Below are 22898 nucleotides of genomic sequence, written 5' to 3' on the forward strand. Positions count from 1 at the left end.
TTTTATTTTTTCCATCCTCCACTTTGCTTTTTGATTTGAATATTTATTTGGAAAATGGATGTATCACAATCAGTTGGTTCAATCTTGTATTGGCAGCATTAACTAAAATGCTAACAGGCAGAGTCTTGGAGCCAACAGACAACAATTAGCAGTAGATCAGAAATTTCTTTTAACTTCTGACGTTCTAGGACTTGAAAATAGTATATATGTAGCTCCTGTAAATTTACAAAGAAAATGCCTTTGCAAACAATAAATAAATGTAAAAAATAAAACTGTTCTTATATGTTAGTCCATTTGCACATGAAAGCATATCTGTAGGTTAAATTACTAAGAGTGAAATTGTCTCAAAAAGCATTTGTAGTCAGCGTACACCTTTAATCCGATGAGTTGAGAGGCAGAGTCAGGCAGGTCTATGTGAGATTAAGGACCACCTGGTCTACAAAGCGAGTTCCAGGCCATCTGAGGCTTTGAGGAGACCCTGTCTCAACAACAACAGAATGTGCCTGTTATCCCAGCACTGGGAAGACAAAGGAAGAAGGATCAAGAGTTTAAGGCTGCCTCAGGTGTAGAGGGAATTTGAGGCCAGTTTGAGCTATATGAGACTCCCATCTAAAAAAAAAAGTATTTTGGGACGATCACATGGGCTGCATTGAGTATAAGAGTTAGCAGAGTCAGGAATAAGCACAGCCAGTATCAGGAGGCTTTTGGGTAATCCAGGCAATGACACTATTATTGGCAACTTGGATGAGGCAGTTGGCAGTGGGGACAGAGGTGGGTGGATGAGGCAATGAAGTGGCTTCAAAGGGAGTTAAATAAAGGTAAGGTAGATGAGAGCAGTTTTAATTAAGTTCTGTTTTACGAGTCTTGTGAGCAGCTGCAGCAGGCTCATGCACAATGGCAGCACTTTCTTTGTAAATTTATAGGCCCTATATATATTTATATTTTCTAATCCCAGAATGTCAGGAGTTAAAAGTTTTCTCTAATACATTACTAATTGCATCTGTTGACGCCAAGGTGCTTTATCTGTTAGTATTTTTCTGGTTGTCAGAGAAGTTGGAATTTTAATAAAAACTCTTTAGGGGATAGAGAGATGGCTCAGTGGTTAAGAACACTGGCTGCTCTTATAGAGGACCCAGGTTCAATTCCCAGCACCTACATGGTGGCTAACAACCATTCATAACTCCAGTTCCAGGGGAATCTGATGCCCTCTTCTGACCTCTGCAGGCATTTCATGACATACATATAGGCAATACACTCATGCACAAAAAAAATATATAAAACCTTTAAAAAATAAAAATTCTTCAGTCCAACTTCCACTATTCACCACACTATTTTCCCATATTTGTACCATTCATTCAACCTGGTGTGGTGCTGCACACCTTTAATCCCAGCACTGGGGAGGCAGAGGCAGGTGGATCTCTGTGAGTTCAAGGTCAGCCTGGTATACAGAGTGAGTTCCAGGCCAGCTAGGCTACAGGGACACCCTGTCTCAAAAAGATTAAAAAAATATATATATTTAATAAAGAAACTTTAAATTCTCGACTTAATTTTATGTTTGTATGTATTTTAAATCATTATGTGGATATGTTTGGTATGATTCTACATGATATTTATAAATATTTGTAGTGTTTATAATTTGAATTTTATATAATATTCCTTGATCTATTCCGCTAGTGGGTTTGTTTGTTTGTTTGTTTGTTTGTTTGTTTGTTTTTTTTTTGGTCTTTTTGAGATAAGGTATCCCTGTAGCCCCAGCTGTCCTGGAACTATGTAGACCAGGCTGGCCTTGAACTCACAGAGATCTGCCTCCCAAGTGCTGGGACTAAAGGCGTGTGCCACCACGCCTGGCTAGTGTTTTTTTTTTTTAAATATTTTTATTTTATGTGTATGAGTGTATTGCCTGCATGTGTGTAAATGCACCCATGTTATACAGTGCCTGCAGAGGTCAGAAGAGGGCATCACATTCCCCTGGAACTGGATTTACAGATGGTCGTTAGTAGCCCCAGCTGGCCTGAAACGGACTATGTAGACCAGGGTGGCCTTGAACTGACAGAGATCTACCTGCTTCTGCCTCCACAGTACTGGGATTACAGGCATGCCCGGAGCAGCCAGTGTTCTTAACCACTGAGCCATCTCTCCAGCCCCAGTGCTGATTTTTTAAAATAGAGTAAATGGGCTGGAGAGATGGCTTAGCAGTTAAGAGCACTGACTGCTCTTGCAAAGGACCCAGGTTCAAGTCCCAGCACCCACATGGCGGCTACGAACTGTCCTTAACTCCAGTTCCAGGGGAATCCAAAGCCCTCTTCTGACCTCCAAGGCATTGCACAACACTGGTGCACTCACATACATGCAGGCAATACACTCATATACATAAAATTAAAATAAATAAAAAAATATTTAAAATAGAATAAACATAGACTTATTAAGGAAAAGTGAGAAAGAACTCCCCAGAGTGGGAGGGGCTTCAGGGGAGGAATATCAATGTCCTTTTTTTACATGAGCAGTGACAATGTTTCCACTTCTCCCCATTTTTTCTGTTTACCTTCTATCTCATAGTTGTATAAGTTAAATATCCTACATTTTTGTTACTTGACTTCACAGCTGTGAGTAATGATTTGGCTCCTGGGTTGGTTGGTTGGTTTTTCTGTTTCTGAAACAGGGTCTTGAGTATCACCAGCTGCCCTTAGACTAGCTATGTAACTGAGGAAGACCTTGAACTTTTGATCTTCCTGCCTCTACCTCCTGAGTGCTGGGATTACAAGTGTGCACCTTCACACCTGGGTTATGCCATGCTGGGGATGGAACCCAGGGCCTTGGGCATGGTAGGCAAGCACTCTATCAGCTGAGCTGCATGGCCAGCCTGGCTCCTGGCTGGCTCTTATGAGTGACACCATCAGCAAACTTACTCTACCTGTCTTCTTCCTGCTTCCATTTTTGTGCTAACTCTGTTGTTTCTGTGTTGTCCCTGCATTTCCTATTGGCATTCTGATCATCCACTCTGAATTCCATTTGATTTTAGTCTTGGTTCTCTCTGTTAACATAAGATAAATATATTTAGTGCTTTCCATAGATTATTTGTGGCTTCCTCAATCATCTTTTGGTTGACTGAAATTTGTTTCCTAGTTGCTTGCTCAAGTGGTGTTCAGGGGAGGCATATGTAGGTCCTTGTATGCCCCCAAACAATTTTCTTAGCTCAGCAGTTTTCAAGATCTTTCTTCAGGAGTGTATTTTTGCTGTTTTCTGAGATCTGCTGCCTCAGAGCTGTTTCAGTTTCCTTTCCTCATCCTTGCTGGACATCTCCTCTGGTCTTCAGCTTGATTTCCACCCATGCTTTAGTTCCAAAGTGATGGTTTATGCCTGTAATCCCAGCACTCAGGAAGTGGAAGCAGGAGGATCATCCTCAGCTACATAGTGAGTTTGAGGTGGGCCTGTGCTACATGAAACACTGTCTGAACCCCCTGCTTCCCACCCTCCAAAAGAAATAAGGGAAGGAAAGAAGAAGGAAGGAAGGGAAAGGGAAAAAGAGAAAGGGAAAGGGAAGAAAGGCAGGTAGTATACTTCGGGAGCCCTGTAGAGAGGACAGTATCCTCCAGATAGCAGAGGTGAAAGGAGGATCACTGGAGAACAGTTTTTCAAGATACACAGGATTTCTTCAGAAAGAGGTAAGAAGGCCAGATAGGCCTAGATTCTAGCTGTTCCTTAATCTAATTTCTGGGATCATGTCTGGGATATGGGGCTTTGGGACTTTGTCATATGTCTCTGCCTCCCAACCTTCAAGCAGTCCTGAGGAACCAGGTGGCAGGATTCTATTCAGAACAGTTCTGGATGAGGTCAGAGGAGAAGCGGGGAAGCTGCAGAGTACTTAATGCATGTGTAGTTAAGTCTCTGCTTTTGTCCCTGATTCTCAGGCTTTGGAGTCCCAGGCAACCATAGCTTCTACTATATCTGTCAGCAGCAGCTCTGAAAACCAAGGTGTCATTGAGCCCATGGATACAGGAACCCAGGAGGATGGAAGAACATTGGATGATGGGAGAATTGGAAACAGGAAGAGCACACAGACAGATGGAAAGCCACGGGTGCATGGGAAGACCCAGGGAGATGGAGCACAAGCAGCCCAGAGGACACAGACAGACAAGAAAGCACAGGTGGATGTTGTGACACAAGGAAGTGAGAGGCCACAGTTAGATAGGCAATCACAGAAGGATGTGGTGGCACAGAAAACGGTGGAGGTAGGACAGACACAGGCATATGAGAGGATACGGGAAGATGCGAGGGACACAAGGATGCAGGAAGAAAAGGGGACACAGTCAGAGGGCAGCATTCCCACAGCTTTCAAAGCCCAATCAGAGCAGTCATCTGTGACCAGCCTCAGCCCACTGCCCAGAGTCCCCAAACTCCCACCATCAGAATGCCCTCAGGTTATGGAATGTTTTGAGAAGAGCTCAGAGGCATCTTGTATTCCAGCAAAACCTAGTTTCATTCTCAGATCTGAAGAGCCACCTGTAACAGCCTTCAGAAACCATGAGAACACTGTACTAGGTCCCCTGTCAGAGAACCATTTGTACCCAGCCCAGCTGCCTCCTGGAGGCAGTTTGGAGCAGGTGGGAGGAGAAACATGCCAAAGGCTTGAGTTGTTAGGCCTGGTTAAGGCCAAGCCAGAGGGCAACCTGTTTGAGTGCCCCAAGAAGGAACAGCCAGAGGAAATGCTATGTATTGATCTCCCTGGTTTTCATTCAACTGGCCTGAGCCAGGAGGTGCCCACCATGCCATCTCTTCCTGGAATTGGTCTGACCAATAGCCTGCAGGAGGGACTGCACAGCACCCCAGCTTCTCAGCACATAAGCACAGAGGCCATCCTGCCCTCCAGGGACCAGGCCTTGCTGAGTTCAGCTCCCACTCTGCACCTGGGACCAGGGCCCCCCACCCAGACTCACCCATCAGAAATCATGGCTACCAGCAGAAAGGGTGCCTGTGCCAAAGAGCCAAATGTGGAGGGGAGGTCCCCAGGCACCCAGAGCTGTGACCCTGGTCTTATAGATTCCCTGAAGAACTACTTGCTTCTGCTGCTGAAGCTGTCTAGCACAGAGACAAAGGAAGCTGGGGCAGAGTCCCAAGAAGAGGCTGCCACTGGAGGCTTAGCACCTTCCTCCAGTCTGGTCCCCACCATGGAAGTGGCCGGGCTTAGCCCCAGAACGTCTAGGCGCATCCTGGAACGTGTGGAGAACAACCACCTGGTACAGAGTGCACAGACCCTGCTGCTGAGCCCCTGTACCACCCGCCGCCTCACTGGCCTCCTGGACCGCGAGGTGCAGGCTGGCCAGCAGGCTCTGGCTGCTGCCCAGGGCTCCCGGGCCCCATGCCCCAGCCCCGTCACCATTCCTGCCATTGTGGTGGGTGAGGAAGAATCTGATGCTGGTGAGGGAGAAGCTTCCCAGGAGGTTATATCTCAGGAAAGTGTCAAGTCTGGGAAGGGGGAAGTAGGTGGACAAGCAGTAGAGAGCAGAATCCAGGAGCCTTGCCAAGATGAGGAGGGTCCAGCAGAAGCTCTGACAGGGCTCCCTGCAGCTACACCTGAGGAACTGGCTCTGGGGGCCCGGAGGAAAAGGTTTCTTCCTAAGGTCAGAGCAGCAGCGGATGGAGAGGCAAACAAGTCTGAAGAAAGGGAGAGCCCCACAGTTTCCCCTCGTGGGCCCAGGAAAGGCCTGGTGCCTGGGTCCCCAGGGACTCCAGGGCGAGAGAGGCGCTCCCCCACCCAGGGCAGAAAGGCCAGCATGCTGGAGGTGCCTCGGGCAGAGGAGGAGTCTACAGCTGAAGACCTGGGCTCCAGCCCCAAAGCCAGTGGACTAGACTCAGAATCTGTCCTGGATGAAGGCAAGCAGGAACCTCTGGCTAAGCCCAGGAACGCCAAAGACCTGCTGAAAGGTGAGCACTGGAAAGGAATGGCTGCCAGGAAGTTGCAGACTGCTCCTGCCCCAGCACCACCCAACCCTGCTAGGGATTGGCAGGTTCCCTTTGGAATATACTTCCATTTCAGGAGCCATGAGAAAGAGAGGAAGCATAACCCTGTCACATTGTGAGGGTTAAATGGCATAGGAGAAATGAAATGCTAGGTGAGGTGCTGCCATGCACTCCTGTGATCCCAGCACTCTGAAAGCTAAGGTAGAATTGAAGGTTCAAGGTCAGCCTGGGCTGTGTACATAAGGAGACCCTGTCTCCAAAACCAAAACCAATAACAAGCAAAACAACATAAGACCTGGCTTCAGTGGCATCTGAGCTGTACCATCACCATCACCAACACCCATATGCAGGCTTATTACAAGATTACACCATTGCGGGGTGGATTCAAACACAGGCGTGTAGAGATAGGGCCACAAAATGTGAAATGCCTTTCTTTACTGCTTCCAGCTTTTGGTTGCTTTGCAGTAAGGCCCTCCCTTGGCCTGGGGTTGAGTGAGGTTCTTCCTAAAATTTGTGCCCTGGGGGATCAAGGCAAAAGCCTGAGATACAGAAAGGAGGCAGCCCTGGATATGAATTGCTGGGTTTGTGTTTACTATTTTCTTTCAGTTTGTTCTACCAAGGATACCCAGGGATGCAGGGGTATGACCAGAGAGGGCACAAGATGGGAATAGCATTTCTGCCTTGTAACTGGGTTCCCATTCTCAGCTCCACAGGTGATCCGGAAAATTAGAGTGGAACAGTTTCCAGATGCCTCTGGTAGCCTGAAGCTCTGGTGCCAGTTTTTCAACATTGTTAGTGACTCAGTCTTGACATGGGCCAAGGATCAGCACCCAGTGGGCGAAGTGGGCAGGAGGTAAGCCACCTAGATGGATACCACCTCCACCTGGCCTAGCTCCCTAATTACAGTAATTACGTTGGACATTGTCCTAATGTTTCGAATCCTTTTCCTCATTTAATCCTCATAATGACCCTATGAGTTGAGAGTCTGTTATTCTATGTGGGGATGAGAGAATTGAGGCTCACAGGTCCTAAGTCATACAACTAGTAGGTGTCATGATTGTATGCCAGACCTGTGTGATCCAGGACCAGTTTCTGACCATAGAACCTCTCACCACCTCCCCAGGGCTCCCAGAGCCTGGGTTCACAGCAGCCTCTGAGAGTTGGGTTGAAGGCCCTGTGTCATGGTGATGGCCCTCACAAGAAGGGTCTCCACTCTCTGCAGTGCAGGGGACGAGGGGCCGGCGGCCTTGGCCATTGTGCAGGCATCCCCAGTGGACTGTGGCGTATATCGATGCACCATTCACAATGAGCACGGTTCGGCCTCCACTGACTTCTGCCTCAGCTCTGAAGGTGAGTGTGCTGCTGCCAGGGTCTCTGTTGGCCTGGTCTTGTGGACGGTAGCAGTCCACAGGGCAGAGATGGTGCTTTGCCTGGGCAGAGCAGCCTGAAGACAGCGGCTTCTTTTTCTCTTCATATAGTGTTGTCCGGCTTCATCTCCAGGGAGGAAGGTGAAGGTATGTTATCCCTCTGGGATGGAGGGCAAGTCTTCATTCCCAGCCCTGCCCTTTGCAGGGGATCCTTCTTTAGGAGCTTAGAATTCTTCTCAAATCTCTGTGCTGCTACCCTTTGCCTCCCAGTTTAGGATGTAGCTTGCAGAAGGTGATGAAGGAGGACTGGTGTTTCTGAGGGAAGTGGCCAAGGGAGCACTTGGCAGAAGTTAATGTAGCCCTATTCTCTCTGCCTACTTCAGAGTCTTTGGTCAAGGGCAGAACTGGCCAGGAGAGGTCCCAGAGTTTCTCACAGTGCTCTGTGAACTCCTGCATTGGAGTTATACAGGCATCTTGCTGTGAACACAGCTTCTCAGCACCTAATGAGACAGCTCATATATCTAGGAAGGACCTGGGAAAAATGCATTTTCTGTGAGTCCCTGGTGATAGTGAGATACCCCAAAGTTGTTTTGTTGTTGTCATTGTTGTTTTTTTTGTTTTGTCTTATTTTGTTTTGAGACAGGGTCTTCTTATATAGCCCTAACTGGCCCACAACTTGCTGTATAGGCCAGGCTAGCCTCCAAATTTACAGAGATCTGCCTGTCTCTGTCTCCTGAATGCTGGATTAAAGGTGTGCGCCTCCTCATTCAACTACCCTCAATGTTTGACAAACACTTCAGGGGCTTGACTATCAGAGGAGAGTGTCCTAAATCCCCTTTGTTCAGTTATCATTAACATTTAATATCTGTCACATATAAACCCAAATCTGGGCTAGATATGGTGGTACATGCCTGTAATCCCAGCACTTAGAGGCAGAGCCTGGAGAATTATCACAAGTTTGAGGCTAACCTGGTCTGCATAGTGAGTTCCAAGCCAGCCTGGACTGAAAAAACAAAACAATACCAAAAAAACCTAACCATATGAAGAACTTAGTAGGAATTTTATTATTATTATTGTTATTATTATTAATTTATTTTGGTGTTTTGAGTCAGGGTCCCCCTGTACCCCTGGCTGACTTGTTATATAGACCAAGCTAGCCTCGAACTCATAGAGATTCGCCTGCCTCTGCTTCCCAAGTGCTGGGATTAAAGGCATGTGCCACCACACCTGGCCAACTTAGTAGGAATTATTTAAAATCATCAAATGTCAGCTTTTCCTAGTGTCTCCATGTGTTGGTTTATTTGAATCAGAAGCTATATCTCTTGTCTTGTGTAATATGTAACTGTTCCTCCCTCCTCATTTGTTTTCTCTTCTTGCCATTCATTTATTGAAGTCATTTGGCGCATAAAATTTCTTTGTGTTCATGTGTGCAGGTGTAGGTGTGTGTGCGTGAGTGTTGAGGCCAGTGGTCAACCTCTGGTGTTGTTCCTCAGGAGCTGTCCACCTTAGTTTTTTTTTTGTTTTTTTTTTTTTTTGGTCTTTTTGAGACAGGATCTTCCTGTAGCCCCAGCTGTCCTGGAACTCACTATGTAGACCAGGCTGGCCTTGAACTCACAGAGATCCACCTGCTTCTGCTTCCCAAGTGCTGGGACTACAGGCGTGTGCCACCACGCCTGGCCACCTTAGTTTTTTGAGGCAGACTCTCACTTTAGATGTTTTGGTAAGATTCAGATTCAGGTGTAATTTTTTTTTTTTTCTTGGCAAGGATAACCCACAGACTGGATCTGGTGTTACATGCCTATACCTCAGGTCTAGGGAAGGCTGAGGCAGAAGGGTTATGAGCTGAAGCCTTGCCTAGGCTGCATAGTAAGCCATTGTCTCCAAAGGCAAATGAACAGTGAGATGTGACAGCTAAAATCATTTCATTTTTGACCAAAGGGAACCCCTTCAGTTGGTTCCTTTGTCCTTTTGACAAGTCTCCAGAAGTTTTTTGTCATTTTGTTTTGTTTTGATTTTACAGTGCTGGGGATGAACCCACTTGGAGCATATGCTAGGCAAGCTCTACATCGAGCTATATCCCTTCCCTAATCCTTTTTCCTTTTTTAATTTTTAAATTTATTTTTATTTTTGGTCTTTCTGAGACAGAGTTTCCCTGTAGCCCCAGCTGACTTGGAGACCAGGCTGGCCTTGAACTCAGAGATCTGCCTGCCTCTGCCTCCCGAGTGCTGGTATTAAAGGCATGCGACACCATGCCTGGCCTCTTCTTTTCTTTTCTTTTTTTTTTTTTTCACTTTTTATTTTGAAACAGGTCTCAGTAAGTTGCCCAGACTAGCCTTAAACTCTAAAACATACACAGGCCTTGAACTTTTGATCCTACTGCCTCAGGCTCCCAAGTACCTAGGATTAAACACCTGTACCACCACTGTCCTATAGTTCTTGATGACTTCCTTATTTTCTGGCCTCAGACAATGTTTTCTTTTCATCCTGTACACTTCTTGCTGAGCCCTGGAACCAATCATTTCTTCAGGGAGCTCTGGTTCTTTTTAGTGGATAATGGTGGTTAGCATCCATGTTAAGCACTAATGAGTGGTACTCACTGCTACTGGATTGATCCTTCAAGCTTTTTGTTTCATCAAATATGTTGGTTCATATGGAGCCATTCATTGGTTTATTTGCTTAAAACACTTAACTCTAGAAGAAGGTAATTCTGGTAGTCTGTGTTGACTGCAACTGTCATAGAAGACTCCTGCTTCCACAGGCACTTGTTGAGCATTTACTATGTGATGGGTATCATAGGAGCACTGTTAAATGACAGACTTTGAATCAGGTGGTTTTTGCCCCAAATACCTTACAGTTTGGTAGGGAACTCGGGGTGTGCATCCCAAGAGCAATCACGTATAGAAAATGAATGTAGGTGAACAGTGTGGGGATTATTTGGACCTTTTTCCCCCTGTGGGCCCCATATCTGTCAAGCAGAAGCTCCGAGTTTTCACATCTCTCTTGTTGCCCCTCAGTTGGAGAAGAGATTGAGATGACCCCCATGGTGTTTGCTAAGGGTCTGGCTGACTCTGGCTGCTGGGGGGACAAGCTGTTTGGGCGACTGGTGAGTGAGGAACTCCGAGGGGGTGGACGTGGATATGGCCTTCAAAAGGCCTCCCAGGCCAAGGTCATCTATGGGCTAGAGCCCATCTTTGAATCCGGTCGCATGTGCATCATCAAAGTATCCAGCCTGCTTGTGTTTGGACCCAGCAGTGAGACTTCTCTTTTGGGCAGAAACTACGACGTCACCATCCAGGTACTGCCCCATCCTCCTCCCACCTTATGCCCCATCACTCTACTCTCTTACTTCCTCCCCTTCCCCAGCTTGGGCTCCACTGGAAACTCCATGCAGAGGTAGAAGCTTTCAGCCTTAATTGACTTCTAGAATGGGCTTCAAGGAGTAGCTGAGATTCAGCTAGGAATCCAGACCTTTGACCTCAGAGAACTTGAGAGTTTCAAAATCATCTGAAATCTACTTTTGAAATTATTATTTGTGTTTGTATGTGCACACATGAGAGAGAGAGAGAGAGAGTGTGTGTGTGTGTGTGTGTGTGTGGTGTATGCGCATGTGTGGGTATGCGTGTACCCATACAAAGGACAGGAAAATGTTGGGTGTCCCACTCTATCACTCCCTGCTTTATCTCTTGAGAAAGTGCCTCTCATTAAGCTTGGAGGGAGGCTGGTGACTGGCGATACTCCTGTTCCACCCTCACAGCCAGCACTGGGTTTACAGGTGTTCACGTGGCCAGCCCTAGCTTTTTACATGGATGCTGGTGATTTGAACTCAGGCCCCCCTGCTTGCTTGTGATTTTACCCACTGAGCCATCTCCCCAGCCCCCAAATTATCATTTTTCAATAGAAGTTCCACCCCTACCCTCTCCTCACCCCCACCCTCTCCCCACCCCCACCCCCCACTTGAAATCCAGTGTTACTGGATTTATTTATATGTGAGATAAAGAGGGTGGTGATGTAGATTAGGAGGATAGTCTACCCCTGATCCCTGGGGCACCATGCAATAGGGTTCCAGGAAACATAGTTCAGAAGCCACTTTGAAAACCTAAGTTTGATGGGGCTGGAGAGATGGCTCAGTGGTTAAGAGCACTGACTGCTCTTGCAGAGGACCCAGGTTCGATTCCCAGCACCCACATGGCAGCTATGAACCATCCTTAAGTCCAGTTCCAGGGGAATCCAACACCCTCCTTTGATCTCCATGGTACTGCACGACATGGGTGCACTCACATACATGCAGGCAATACACTCATACACCTAAAATAAAAAAATAAAATATATTTAAAAAAAAGAAAGAAAGAAAGAAAACCTGTTTGAAAAAAGGCCCATAATCCCTTGCTATTCAAATGAGAAAATTACAGACAGAGAGCCTGAAGGAGTTAGCCCTACCTCCAGCAGGCCTGGAATTCTCCCTGCAGGTGGCCCACTCCCACAGAGACAGTCACATCTAACAATTTTGGATTTTCCTTGTTGATGAGATTGGGTTTCTTCTAATCCACAGGGGTGCAAGATCCAGAACATGAGTCGAGAGTACTGCAAAATCTTTGCAGCTGAAGCCCGAGCAGCATCTGGCTTTGGGGAGGTTCCTGAGTAAGTACATAGGAGGGGCGCAAGCATGTTCCTTTGCTAGCTCAGAGAGTGATTTCACAGCCTCCCAGGGCCATCCTGAATTCCAACCATGTGCATATGGCCTCAGAACCATCTCAGCTCAGTGAGCCCACAAACTCTGCTCCCTTTGGGAAAGTCTCCCACCACCCTCATTCCCTTCACCTTTAGTCCAGATCTTGTCAGTTGCAGAGCTTGAGCACAGCAGATTCTGGGATTCTGTGGTGGCAGAGGAAGGGGTGGGGTAAGCTAGGCAAACTGGGCAGGATTCTAATGGAGGCAGGCAGAATCAGTGAGCTTTTGTGGAAGTCAGCTGTAAGTAACTTGCATATCTGGCCTTCACTTGCCAGTGATCAAGCTGGATCCCTTGAGGCCTTCCTGCAGGTGTCCTTTCTATTTGCACATACTTTCCCCAGCCTTCACCCAAACACAGGCTGCCTGGGGACATAGTAGTGTTTAATTTTAGTGCTACTAACCACAGAGAATGAGCCTGACTCTGAACTTAGTGGCCTCCATTTCCTTTCCTCCCCTGCTGTCCTTCATGCTCAGAGCTGAGCATTCTCCCAGGACAGGCCCTTCTTTAGATCCAAAAATGAATAGGGCAGGAGGAAGGCACTCCCTGGGGCCACACTTCTGGCTCACTGCAGGGTGCAACTATGTTTAGGATCATCCCACTCTATTTGATCTACCGACCTGCAAACAATATCCCATATGCCACCCTGGAGGAGGACCTGGGCAAGCCTCTGCAGTCTTATTGTTCCCGGGAATGGGGCTGTGCTGGGGCTCCAGCAGCATCCAGCAGCTTGGAGGCCATGCAGAAATGTCAGACCTTCCAGCACTGGCTGTATCAGTGGACAAATGGCAGCTTCCTCGTCACAGATTTGGCAGGTATGAGGGTGGAGGATGCACAGGTGAATGAGATGGAAGCATGTTTGATAAAAGCACTTTTTCTTTATTCGCCTTTGCTTTTCACAATGATCTTGTAATGTGGATTGGACAGAGACCGTTTTGCATGCTATCCTCAGATATACCAGGGCCTCATGTAGCCAGTCTATACTGTAATTACATTTGAAGGAGTGTGATCCAGACCCACTTAACATTTAAACATATTTCTGTTTTTAGATTTAAAATTTTTTATTATACAAGGTTACCTGAATTTATTTATTTATTTATTTATTTTGAGATAAGGTCTTCCTATAGTCTCAGCTGGCCTGGAACTTGCTATGTAGACAGGCTGGCTTTGATCTCACAGAGATCCACCTGCCTCTGCCTCCCATGTGCTGGGATTAAAGGTGTCACACTTGACTGAAATTATTTTTTGAGATAAGGTCTTGGTATATGCATCTTTTGATTAGCTTGGAACTTGTAGACCAGGCTGTCCTCAAAACTGTGGCCTCCTACCCATCTTCCAAGTGCTGGGATTATAGGTATGCTCTATGGCACCCTGTTTGCAGTGGCATTTAAAGGACCACAGTTCAGGCCCACTTAAAATTTAAAAACAATTTGTTTTGTAGAACATTACATGGGCTCTAATTTAAAACCCACATCCAGGCCGGGAGTGGTGGCACGCCTTTAATCCCAGCACTCGGGAGGCAGAGGCAGGCGGATCTCTGAGTGTTCAAGGCCAGCCTGGTCTACATAGTAAGTTCCAGGACAGCCGGGGCTATAGGGAGACCCTGTCTCAAAAAAGACTGAAAAAAAAATGTATTTAATTTATTATTAGGTGGGGGGCTGGGGTTGGGGGTGGGTACATGCATGTGGAGGTCAGAGGACAACTTTGTTGAGTCAGTTCTCTCTGTCCATTTTACTTAGGTTCCAGGGATTAAACTCAAGTCATCAGACTTTCTGAGCAAATGCCTTCACCTGCTGAGCTATCTCAACTTTGGTGTGTGTGTGTGTATGTGTGTATGTGTATGTGTATGTGTATGTGTGTACACTTGTGTGCATAGGGGGAACTATATAATACTAGATAATACACCAACCATTACCATTTAATTTATTGACTCACAAATTTAGGTTTCCATTCTTCATTCATCCAACATTTATGAAATATTGGGAAGGTGAAAAGGCTAGAAATTTTCATTGGGGGCTGGAGAGGTGGCTCAGTGGTTAAGAGCACTGGTTGCTTTTGCAGAGGACCTGGGTTCAATTCCTAGCACCCACGTGGCAGCTAACAACTGTCCTAACTCCGGTTCCAGACTATCCAATGCCCTCATCTCACCTCTGCAGACATTGCACAACACAGGTGCACTTATATGCAAATAATACACTCATACACATTAAATAAAAAGAAAAATATTTAAAAAGAACGTCCATCTCATTTAAAAAAAAAAAAAGAAATTGTCATTGTCCTTGGCTGGAGAGATGGCTCAGTGGTTAGGAGCACTGGCTGCTCTTGCAGAGGACCTGGGTTCAGTCCTCAGCACCCACATGATGGCTAACAACTGTCTGGAACTACAGTTCCAGGGGATTTAACGCTGTCTTCTGACCTCCTTGTGCATTGCATGACATCAGTGCGCCTACCTACGCACAGGCAATACACTCATACACATAAAATAAAAATAATAAATAATTTTTTGGGGGGTAGTTTTTTTGGTCTTTTTGAGACAGGGTCTCTTTATAGCCCCAGCTGTCTTGGAACTCACTATGTGGACCAGGCTGGCCTTGAACTCACAGAGATCTGCCTGCCTCTGCCTCTCGAGTACTGGGATTAAAGGTTGTGCCCCCACGCCCAGCCTTAAAATATTCTTAAAATAAAGAAATTGTCATTGTCCTCAAGAGTAGACTCTGCCATGAGATGTAACCTGGTGTCAGAGTGCTCAGTCTCTGTTTCACCAGGGAGTAACCAAAGCTCAGTTGAGTATAGTGGCACATACCTGTCAGCCCAACTTTTGGGAAACTGAAGCAAGAAATTAGCCTGGACTAAAGTTCATGCAGGCTGTGCCATTCATTCTCTCCGACCTGGGTTTCCTGGCCTTCTCTAGGAATGACATCTTAGCTCTCTTTCTCAGCCTTGTGATGAGCATTAAGACCATATTTGGGGAAGCCTTCTGCAAATGAAAATTCCATGTACATGGAAGGGGTCATTATTGTAACCCCAAATGGAATGTGATATAAATGCTGAAAGACAAATGACAAATTGGTATTTACTGCATAGCTGCTCTATTTCAGACATGAAACTAGAGTCCTCCATGTGTGAGCATCTCAATGTCCCATGGCATGGGTACTGTTATACTCTCTTTACAGTTAATGATTAGATATTAAGTAGATTACTAACTTCACACAGCTTAGAAGTGATAGAGCTGAAACCTAAATCCAGGCCAATCAGATTCCAGCGTGTTCCACTGTGTCACATAATGGTCCACAGCCCTGTGAATTGCTTAGAGCTGGGGAAAGAAAATCACAGATGAATGCTGAGACACTTGACCAGGATGGGAGATTTTTTTTCTTATCATTCTTCCAAGGTTGCCTTAACCTAGATTTATGGCTTCTCAAGCACCTGCCATCTTTATGGAGAAACATGAAGCCAGTCCCAACCAGGGTTGCATTTCTGCTGTTTGCCTCTGTTCTGTCTTCTGTCTTCTGTCTCTTTCCCGGATAGACTACTAACCCATTAAGAGGAAGGCTAAAAGCAGGGTGTGGTGGCGCATACCTTTAATTCTAGTACTCTGGAGGCAGGGGCTAGCGGATCTCGGAATCTGAGGCCAGCCTGGTTTACCTAGCAAGTTCCAGGCCAGCCAGGGCTACACAGTGAGACCGTCTCAAAAAAAAATTTGGCATGGTGGCACATACCTTTATTCCAGCACTTGGAGGCAGAGGCAGGTGGATCTCTGTGAGATCGAGGCCAGCCTGGAGTTTCAGGCAGCTGTGGCTACAGGGACACCCTGTCTCCAAAAAAAAAAAAGGAAGGAGAAAATTTTAGTCCATTAGTACATAGCCAAAAGACGATCCGGTTTGTGGACTGGTCTCACCCATAGGGGCAGGCTTGAATAGTTGGAAGAATTTGACTATTATAGAGTTAGAAAAACTGAACATTCACTTTGTCTTACAATGATGACTGCAAATAAGCAGTGTCTAATCACTGAATGATTGAGTAAGTATGACTTTCCAAGTCACTGAACTCTGAGCCTAGTTTCTGGGGATACTATGAACTTAATGCTAAAGAGATCTGTGAAGCAGGCTGGTGCTGCTGACCTTTGAGAGGATGCCTGAAGATATGTTTGTACCCAGCCATGGGACCTTTTTTCTTTTTAAAGCAGGGTCTCACTATGTACCTGTGGCTGGCCTGGAACTTGCTATGTAAACCAGCTGGCCCTAAACTCAAAGATTCATCTGCCTCTGCCTACCAAGTGCTAAAGGCAGTGCCGCCTAACCTGACAGAGGTTCCTTTCTAAGATGACATCCATGCTGGAGACACAGGGGTCTAGAATCTGGCCAGACTGACATCATCCCCCCACTTTTTTTTTCAGGGGTTGACTGGAAGATGACTGATGTACAGATTGCTACCAAACTGCGAGGGTGAGTGGTTCTTGGAGAGTCTTCTCAGGGTGTCAGATATCCTAATTCCTAGTGGTTCTCCATCCCTGAGGTACTGGGTTTGGGGCTACATAGTCCTAGTCACACAGCCATGTGGTAATATCCTGGGCCTTAATTCCCACCCTGATCCATAATGCTCACATAAAAGGCTTCTTGCAATTCTGGACTGTCGGTGAGCTCCGCCCTTCCTTTTCCTTGAGGAACTCATCAGATGAGCAAACAGACCAAATAGACTGCTGGCCCCAAGTATGCAGCAGTTTACATTTAAAAGAATGGCTCACCTGATGAGTCCTGTGTCAGGGTTTAATGAACATATTCTAAATTTGAATTTGGGATGCAGCCACCTAAGGTAGCACTGGGGGGGAGTAGGAGAGGATGTACCCTGATGTCGGCTGTCATGTACCTGTCACACAGTAGGGCCCACTCAGCTCTTAACTTTTGTCTGCAGATACCAAGGCCTCAAGGAGAGCTGCTTCCCTACCCTGCTGGACCAGTTTGCCTCTTCCCACCAGTGCAATACCTACTGTGAGATGCTGGGGCTGAAACCCCTCAAGGGCCCTGAGGCTGCCTACCCCCAAGCCAAGGCCAAAGGCTCCAAGAGTCCATCTGCTGGCAGAAAAGGCTCCCAGCTGAGTCCTCAGCCCCAGAAGAAAGGCCTTCCCAGTCCTCAGGGCACCCGCAAGAATGCTCCAAGCTCCAAGGCCACACCTCAGGTCTCAGAGGCAGTCGCTGTCCAGTTATTGGGACAGTCTCTCACCCAAGAGGGGCGCTCCAAGGCCCAGGGCATGCGGTAGCCCCAACAGGAGGCTGGGGGCCTCCACCCAGCAGCAGACCAACCAGGAAGCAGCTTGAACCAGATGGAGACGTGCTTGATACAGGACTAATCCAAGAAGATGGCCAGAGGAGGTACCTCTTGGGAACCTCTCTGAGTAGTTTCACCTCTTTGGAAGGCTTTGGGCATGGCACATGGCCCACTGGCCTCTTCTGGTGTCATCATCACCCAGGACTCCCAGGCCTCAAGTGGGGGCCCACCTTCAAGTGCCTGGTGTCCTAGGCCCTCATCAAAGTTTACACTTGTCACTGCTGGAGGCTCCCCGAGTCCTCTGCATGAGTTCTGCACTCTGACCCCTTGCCCTAGCCACCCCACAGCAAATACTGCACTCTGGGACCTGTGGGCCAGCAGTTACCCTTCTATTCCTGCTTGTCCCAGCTCTCTCCCTGTCCTCAGGGCTCCAGACTCTCTGCTGGGTCTACCCTTGTAACTAACCTGTCCCTGAGCCCAGATGGGGCCCAGAGCCCTTCTGGAGCCTGTCATGTCGTGCAGTGGTCTTTGATGATGCGTGTTTTTGTCACTTTGACACTTAACTTGCTTCTCATGCTCCCTTGCACACACTCCCATCCCAGGTTTTGAACCCAATTGCAGTCTGCTGCTTGCCCTTCACCAGCTAGTTGCTTGTCTGGCCAAGGGCTCCCTTCACTCTACCCACCAATGCCTGGGTGAGGAACAGACCCTTTGACCTCTCATTCCACCCCAGTGCACTCTTCCTTTTCTCTTGGATCTCTGCTCATGAGGTCAGAGTTGGCATGAGGGCTTGTGAGCAGCTGTAGGAAGAGGGAAGGTATTGACTTTGAGAGACCTTGTACTCTGTAGTTGAAAGGAGTGAGGTCAGAGACGGCTAGGACTCTTCCTCAATGTGAGAGGGGAGGACACAGGTGTTCCAGGAGGGCTGTAATTTATTCTGTGCTTGGGTAGATGTGTGTCTCTGCCTACCTACAACCATTAACTCTTAATCCACAGAACTTCTGTGCTGGAGTCTAGCACCCTAGGTACTTCCTAGACATCCCTCCTTGAGACTTGGGATGGGGTAGGCCTGGAGCTAGCCTGCTCCCCTTGGAATGCAATAAAGGGAGCAACTATGTGTCCTGCTTGCCCTCATCTGGTGTGGTTATAGAGTCAGGGTCTCTTCTTCTCAGACAGGCTCTATGTAGTTCCTAGGCCTACTGGAAAAATTAATCTATATTTTGGCTCCTAGCCTGAAGTTCAGTCTCAGTCTTCAGCACAGCTTGACAGTCTGTGCTACAGTGCATTTGCTGTTGGTTTGTACCCCTTAGCGGAGTATCAGGGAACTTAATGCCTTTGGAATTATGCCTTCATTTGGAAGACAATGGGAAGGAAGGAATCCAGAATGGAAGAGCTTTTCCAAGTCTCAGCTGCCTCCACCACAGCCAGAGGCTGAGAGTACCTCTCAGCTATTCACTGGCCCCTTCCTGCCTCTCGGGAAGTGCTCATTCCCAGACCCACCTGCCCCACCCAGGAACTTCCCACCTGACATCTCCCCTTCCCTTGGGATGTTTGTAACTTCTCTACCTCTCTTTGCTCAGGTGACTCCTCACTTTTTCCTCTTGCCTCAGTGTGCCCCCAGTTCTCCATCCTCGTGTCCAATGAAAGCTCTAGCATTGCTCATGCACTTACTCATTCAGCAGACACACCCTGGGCACCTGCTGTATGCCAGACCATGAGCTGGCAGCTGTTGGATGGCAGAAGTGTATCCAGGGTCTAAGGGAAGAGACTACATATCTTTGAGGACACGTGGATTTTGAACAAAAGACATTAACTTGGACCAACTTAAGCAAGAAAAGGTCTTCATGAGAAGGATGTAGGAAGGGGTAGCTCACAGAACCAGAAGAATAGCTGAACAATTAGCCTTGGGGAAAGTGGGAGCCAGGACAGCTCCCTGTAGCTGTCACCATTGGACCCAGCAAGTCTCCCTTCACTCAAAGTTCAAATTCCAGGCAAGAGAATCTGGTCTGGTACTCAGGGACTCGGAGGGAGAGAGGCAATATTCTAAAACGGGATTCTTTTTTGAAACAGCATCTCAAATAGCCCAGGCTGACTTCAAACCCGCTATGTATAATGATTGAGCAGCTGGCCTTGAGTGCCTGATCCTTCTGCCTCTTATCGAAGAAATACTGGGATTACAGGTGTGCACCGCCATATCCAGTTTAAGATGGTGATTCTAACCAGAACAGTGATGGAGAATGGAAGGGCAGAAAGGCTTTGGTGGGCAAAACCAAGATATGCACCCTGGCACGAACACAAAGACTTCTTCCCATGTATTCTATTACAAATCCCACATATAGCCCAAACCAAATTCCCTGCTTAGAGAGTTCAAGGACATGTCTAACTAAGCCTAAGGGTAATGGCAGGGCTACTATTGGTGTCAAGTATCACTAGTGATACCTTTCAGTTTTCTCACAATTCTACTTTGAAATTCCTCATTCTTTTTATTTTTTCTTTTCCTTTTTTTTTTTTTTTTTTTTTTTCCTTTTTTTTTTTTTTTCCTTTTTTTTTTTTTTTCCTTTTTTTTTTTTTTTGAGACCGGGTCTCTCTGTAGTCCCAGCTGGCCTAGAACTCACTATGTAGACCAGGCTGGCCTTAAAGAGATCCTCCAGCCTCTACCTCCTGAGTGCTAGAATTAAAGGCATGCGCAACCACACCCGGCTTGAAATTCCTCATTCTATACTAAATGATAAGATTAAGCGAATTGAACCAAAATTATAGAACTCAATGGGGATTTTGGCCTCCTGGAGTTTAGTTCTTAAATTCAGCCCCTTAGTGGTCCTGCCTGTGTGACAGTCAACTTTACAGGACTATGGTGCCAGGAAGCACTCCAGGAATCTCCAGTTCCAGCTGTAATCCTGCGCTGTTTTATGCAGCAGCAATCTTATTTTCTTCTTTAAGGTTCATCCTATCTGTGTCCATAACCTTTTTTCATCTGTCATTCAGAGGTGTAAGGACCCTGAAGGGGCAGATGGTAGCCTTGACTTTCAATTCAGTTGAGTCATTACTGTGCCTTTGAGAATGGGGAATTCCCCAGGGACTAAAATCTCCCAGGCTCCAAACTTAAGGTATGAGAAAAGCAGTGGGCTATGGGCATAGCTTATAGTGTCCATCTGTACTCACTGCCTCCTACCCTAACCCTGTAGGAGAAAGAACATGTTTGGTTGCTAGTTTGAAGCTCAGGTTTCCTCTTGCAGGACTGAACCAATCTTTCATGTGATGTTTTTGCTGCAATAGCTGAGTTTCCTTTCCCTCCCTTTTCTTCACTTTTTCCCCCTTAGATAGGATCTCACTGTTTAGCCCAGTCTGGCCTTGAACTTGCATATCTGAGTTCTTAACATCATTCCGCCATACTGTAAAGCTGGCCACTTTTGGTCTGTGAGCAGTGTTCTCTGGTTGAGTGCAGCATGCAAAGACAACAAGTGGGACCTGATAGTTCACTTGTTCCTGATGGGAGAGAGGCATGATGGGTAAAGAGAACCAATCCAAATCCAGAGCAAGACCATATGGGTCAAGCTACTGTCCCTCTAAGAGCCATAGGTGTGGGGACTGTTGGGAGCACTGCAGCATGGTATGTGAGGCAGGGTTGGAGAGCAGAGTGGTTCATACTGCTTGTGTCTTGAGAGCCCAGGCCAGGAGCTATGGTGGCTGATGGTACCTATAGCTCAGGATCACATAACACATGCGAGGAGCAGCATGGCCACCTAGTGGATCGCCAGAGTCCTGTTTCTCAGAAGAGAATTTTGTTCCAAACCTTGGATTCTTTTACCATATTTTTTTCTTGTCAGGATTTAACGTAAACTCTCCAGAGCTCCCGGTCACAGGCTCCATATGATTCTGCAGTGTGTCATAAATAGACATCTTAAGCATGATTGGATCCGAATGGCCAGGTGACCTGCTGGCAGAACCAGTTTATACTGACGGCTTTCCCAGTCAATGAGCCTTCATTTTCTCTCGGCCCAATCCAAAGCTTGGCAGCTTTCTAGATTGATCAAACAGTAATTGGGCCTTAATGGCAAGGAGTTTAACCTATATTATGAAGGGTCTAGAACAAATAATAAATAAATAAGGGATTATTCTGACCTCAATAGACCTATTTACCTCCAGAACTTTCCCAAGGGGCAAGTGTTTGCGTGTTTGTGTTGCTTGCATTTTCAAGTCATGTATCACTGATCTTTGACTCATCCTATTAAGACATCTAGAGAAACTACTGATCTTTCTATAGATCTCACATACAACACATATCTCTTAGGGGAGGCTGGAAGGAGGGAAGGCTCACAATATACATCTAGGTGTTAAGGGATTCCTAGGCCGGGTGTGGTGGCTCACACTTGTAGTCCCAGCACTTGGGAGGCACAGGCAGGTGGATCTCTGTGAGTTCAAGGCTAGCCTAGTCTACATAGTGAGTTCCAGGACAGCTGGGCTACAGGGAGACCCTGTCTCAAAAAACAAACATAATAAGGGTTTCCTTTAGAAAGATATTTGGACTTCCTCTTCAGTTAAGGTCTAGAAATCAAGTAGGAGATCTTGACTTTTACCTTTGCAGCTTGAGACCAACCGTTTACCCAAGCAGAAGTCTAGTCAAAGTAACCACTAGGCTATACCTAGGGGTTACCTGACCTTTCTCATTCCTGGGACCCAGCCGTTGATAAACCACAGCTCCAGGCCTGGCTCCCATACTCAAGTCTGTTATGACGCCCACCCAGCTTTGCCCCCTCTGCCTGTCTGCTGCTCAGATCGGGGTTTTTTTCAGTAGCAGCCCTGCCAATCAGTACTCCAGGCTGAGAGGAAGCCCTAGAGCCTCACCCACTTCTCAAGGCCAGTGGGGAGCCCATCTTCTGTGTCCTGCCAGAAAGCAGAGCAGGGTAGGGATGGATGCATGCCAGGGACCCAATAAAGCATTTCTGTCTCCTGAAGTCTTTTAACTCTTGCCTTTCTTGGGTTTTTGGACTTTATCTATTTTGTTAAAGTGTGTGTGTGTGTGTGTGTGTGTGTGTGTCTAGCTTTGGCTCAAACGATTCTTCCACCTCAGCCGCCGAGTCACTGGGACTACAGCACACAGGACTACAGCCATCTCTTTGGTCTTTTGGGATAGTTTAGCATAGGCCAACATTTGGTCCAGATTTATGCTTTTCAAATCCCCCTAAAATGGGAAGAATTGTCAGGCTATGTATATGTAGCAAATAAAACCTGAATCAAAATTCCATTATGCTTATCTTGCTAAGCAGCCTTTAATAAGTTTGCACATTTTTTGACAATGTATATTCTCTAATCCATGCAGTTTCTTATTATATATATATATATATATTGTAGCCCTTCTTTTCCTGGAGTGATACTTCATATCCCTAGGACTGCAGAGGGTGAATCCTGCTTGTTGGCAGAGTAGTAGTGTAGTATCTGTCTATTGCAAGAGCAAAGTTAGAAGAAAATGTTTCTGTAAAGTTGTATTCAGGTTTGTTATATTGTCTGAATACTAAGTGAGGTGATGATTTCAGAACCTGGGTGAGGTGATTTCAGCTTGTGAACTTCCAGTTGAATCAATC

The 22898-nt window shown here is 46.7% G+C and overlaps 1 protein-coding gene across 1 annotated transcript in view; it reads left to right on the forward strand.

The window, feature by feature from the left end:
* The window catches only part of Alpk3 (alpha kinase 3), a 59094-nt gene extending 39285 nt beyond the window's left edge, over positions 1-19809 (forward strand). The window contains exons 5-13 of the mRNA XM_029561144.1: positions 3909-5922; positions 6664-6811; positions 7181-7308; positions 7437-7472; positions 10340-10620; positions 11875-11963; positions 12643-12866; positions 16448-16496; positions 16963-19809. Of these exons, the coding sequence (XP_029417004.1) occupies positions 3909-5922; positions 6664-6811; positions 7181-7308; positions 7437-7472; positions 10340-10620; positions 11875-11963; positions 12643-12866; positions 16448-16496; positions 16963-17308 (3315 nt within the window). The 3' untranslated portion in view covers positions 17309-19809. The remainder of the gene's footprint in view (positions 1-3908; positions 5923-6663; positions 6812-7180; positions 7309-7436; positions 7473-10339; positions 10621-11874; positions 11964-12642; positions 12867-16447; positions 16497-16962) is intronic.
* The last annotated feature ends 3089 nt before the right edge of the window (positions 19810-22898 follow it).

This window comes from Nannospalax galili, unplaced genomic scaffold, assembly GCF_000622305.1.
Source record: "Nannospalax galili isolate Female #2095 unplaced genomic scaffold, S.galili_v1.0 scaffold1533, whole genome shotgun sequence".
In the NCBI taxonomy this organism is placed as follows: domain Eukaryota; kingdom Metazoa; phylum Chordata; class Mammalia; order Rodentia; family Spalacidae; genus Nannospalax; species Nannospalax galili.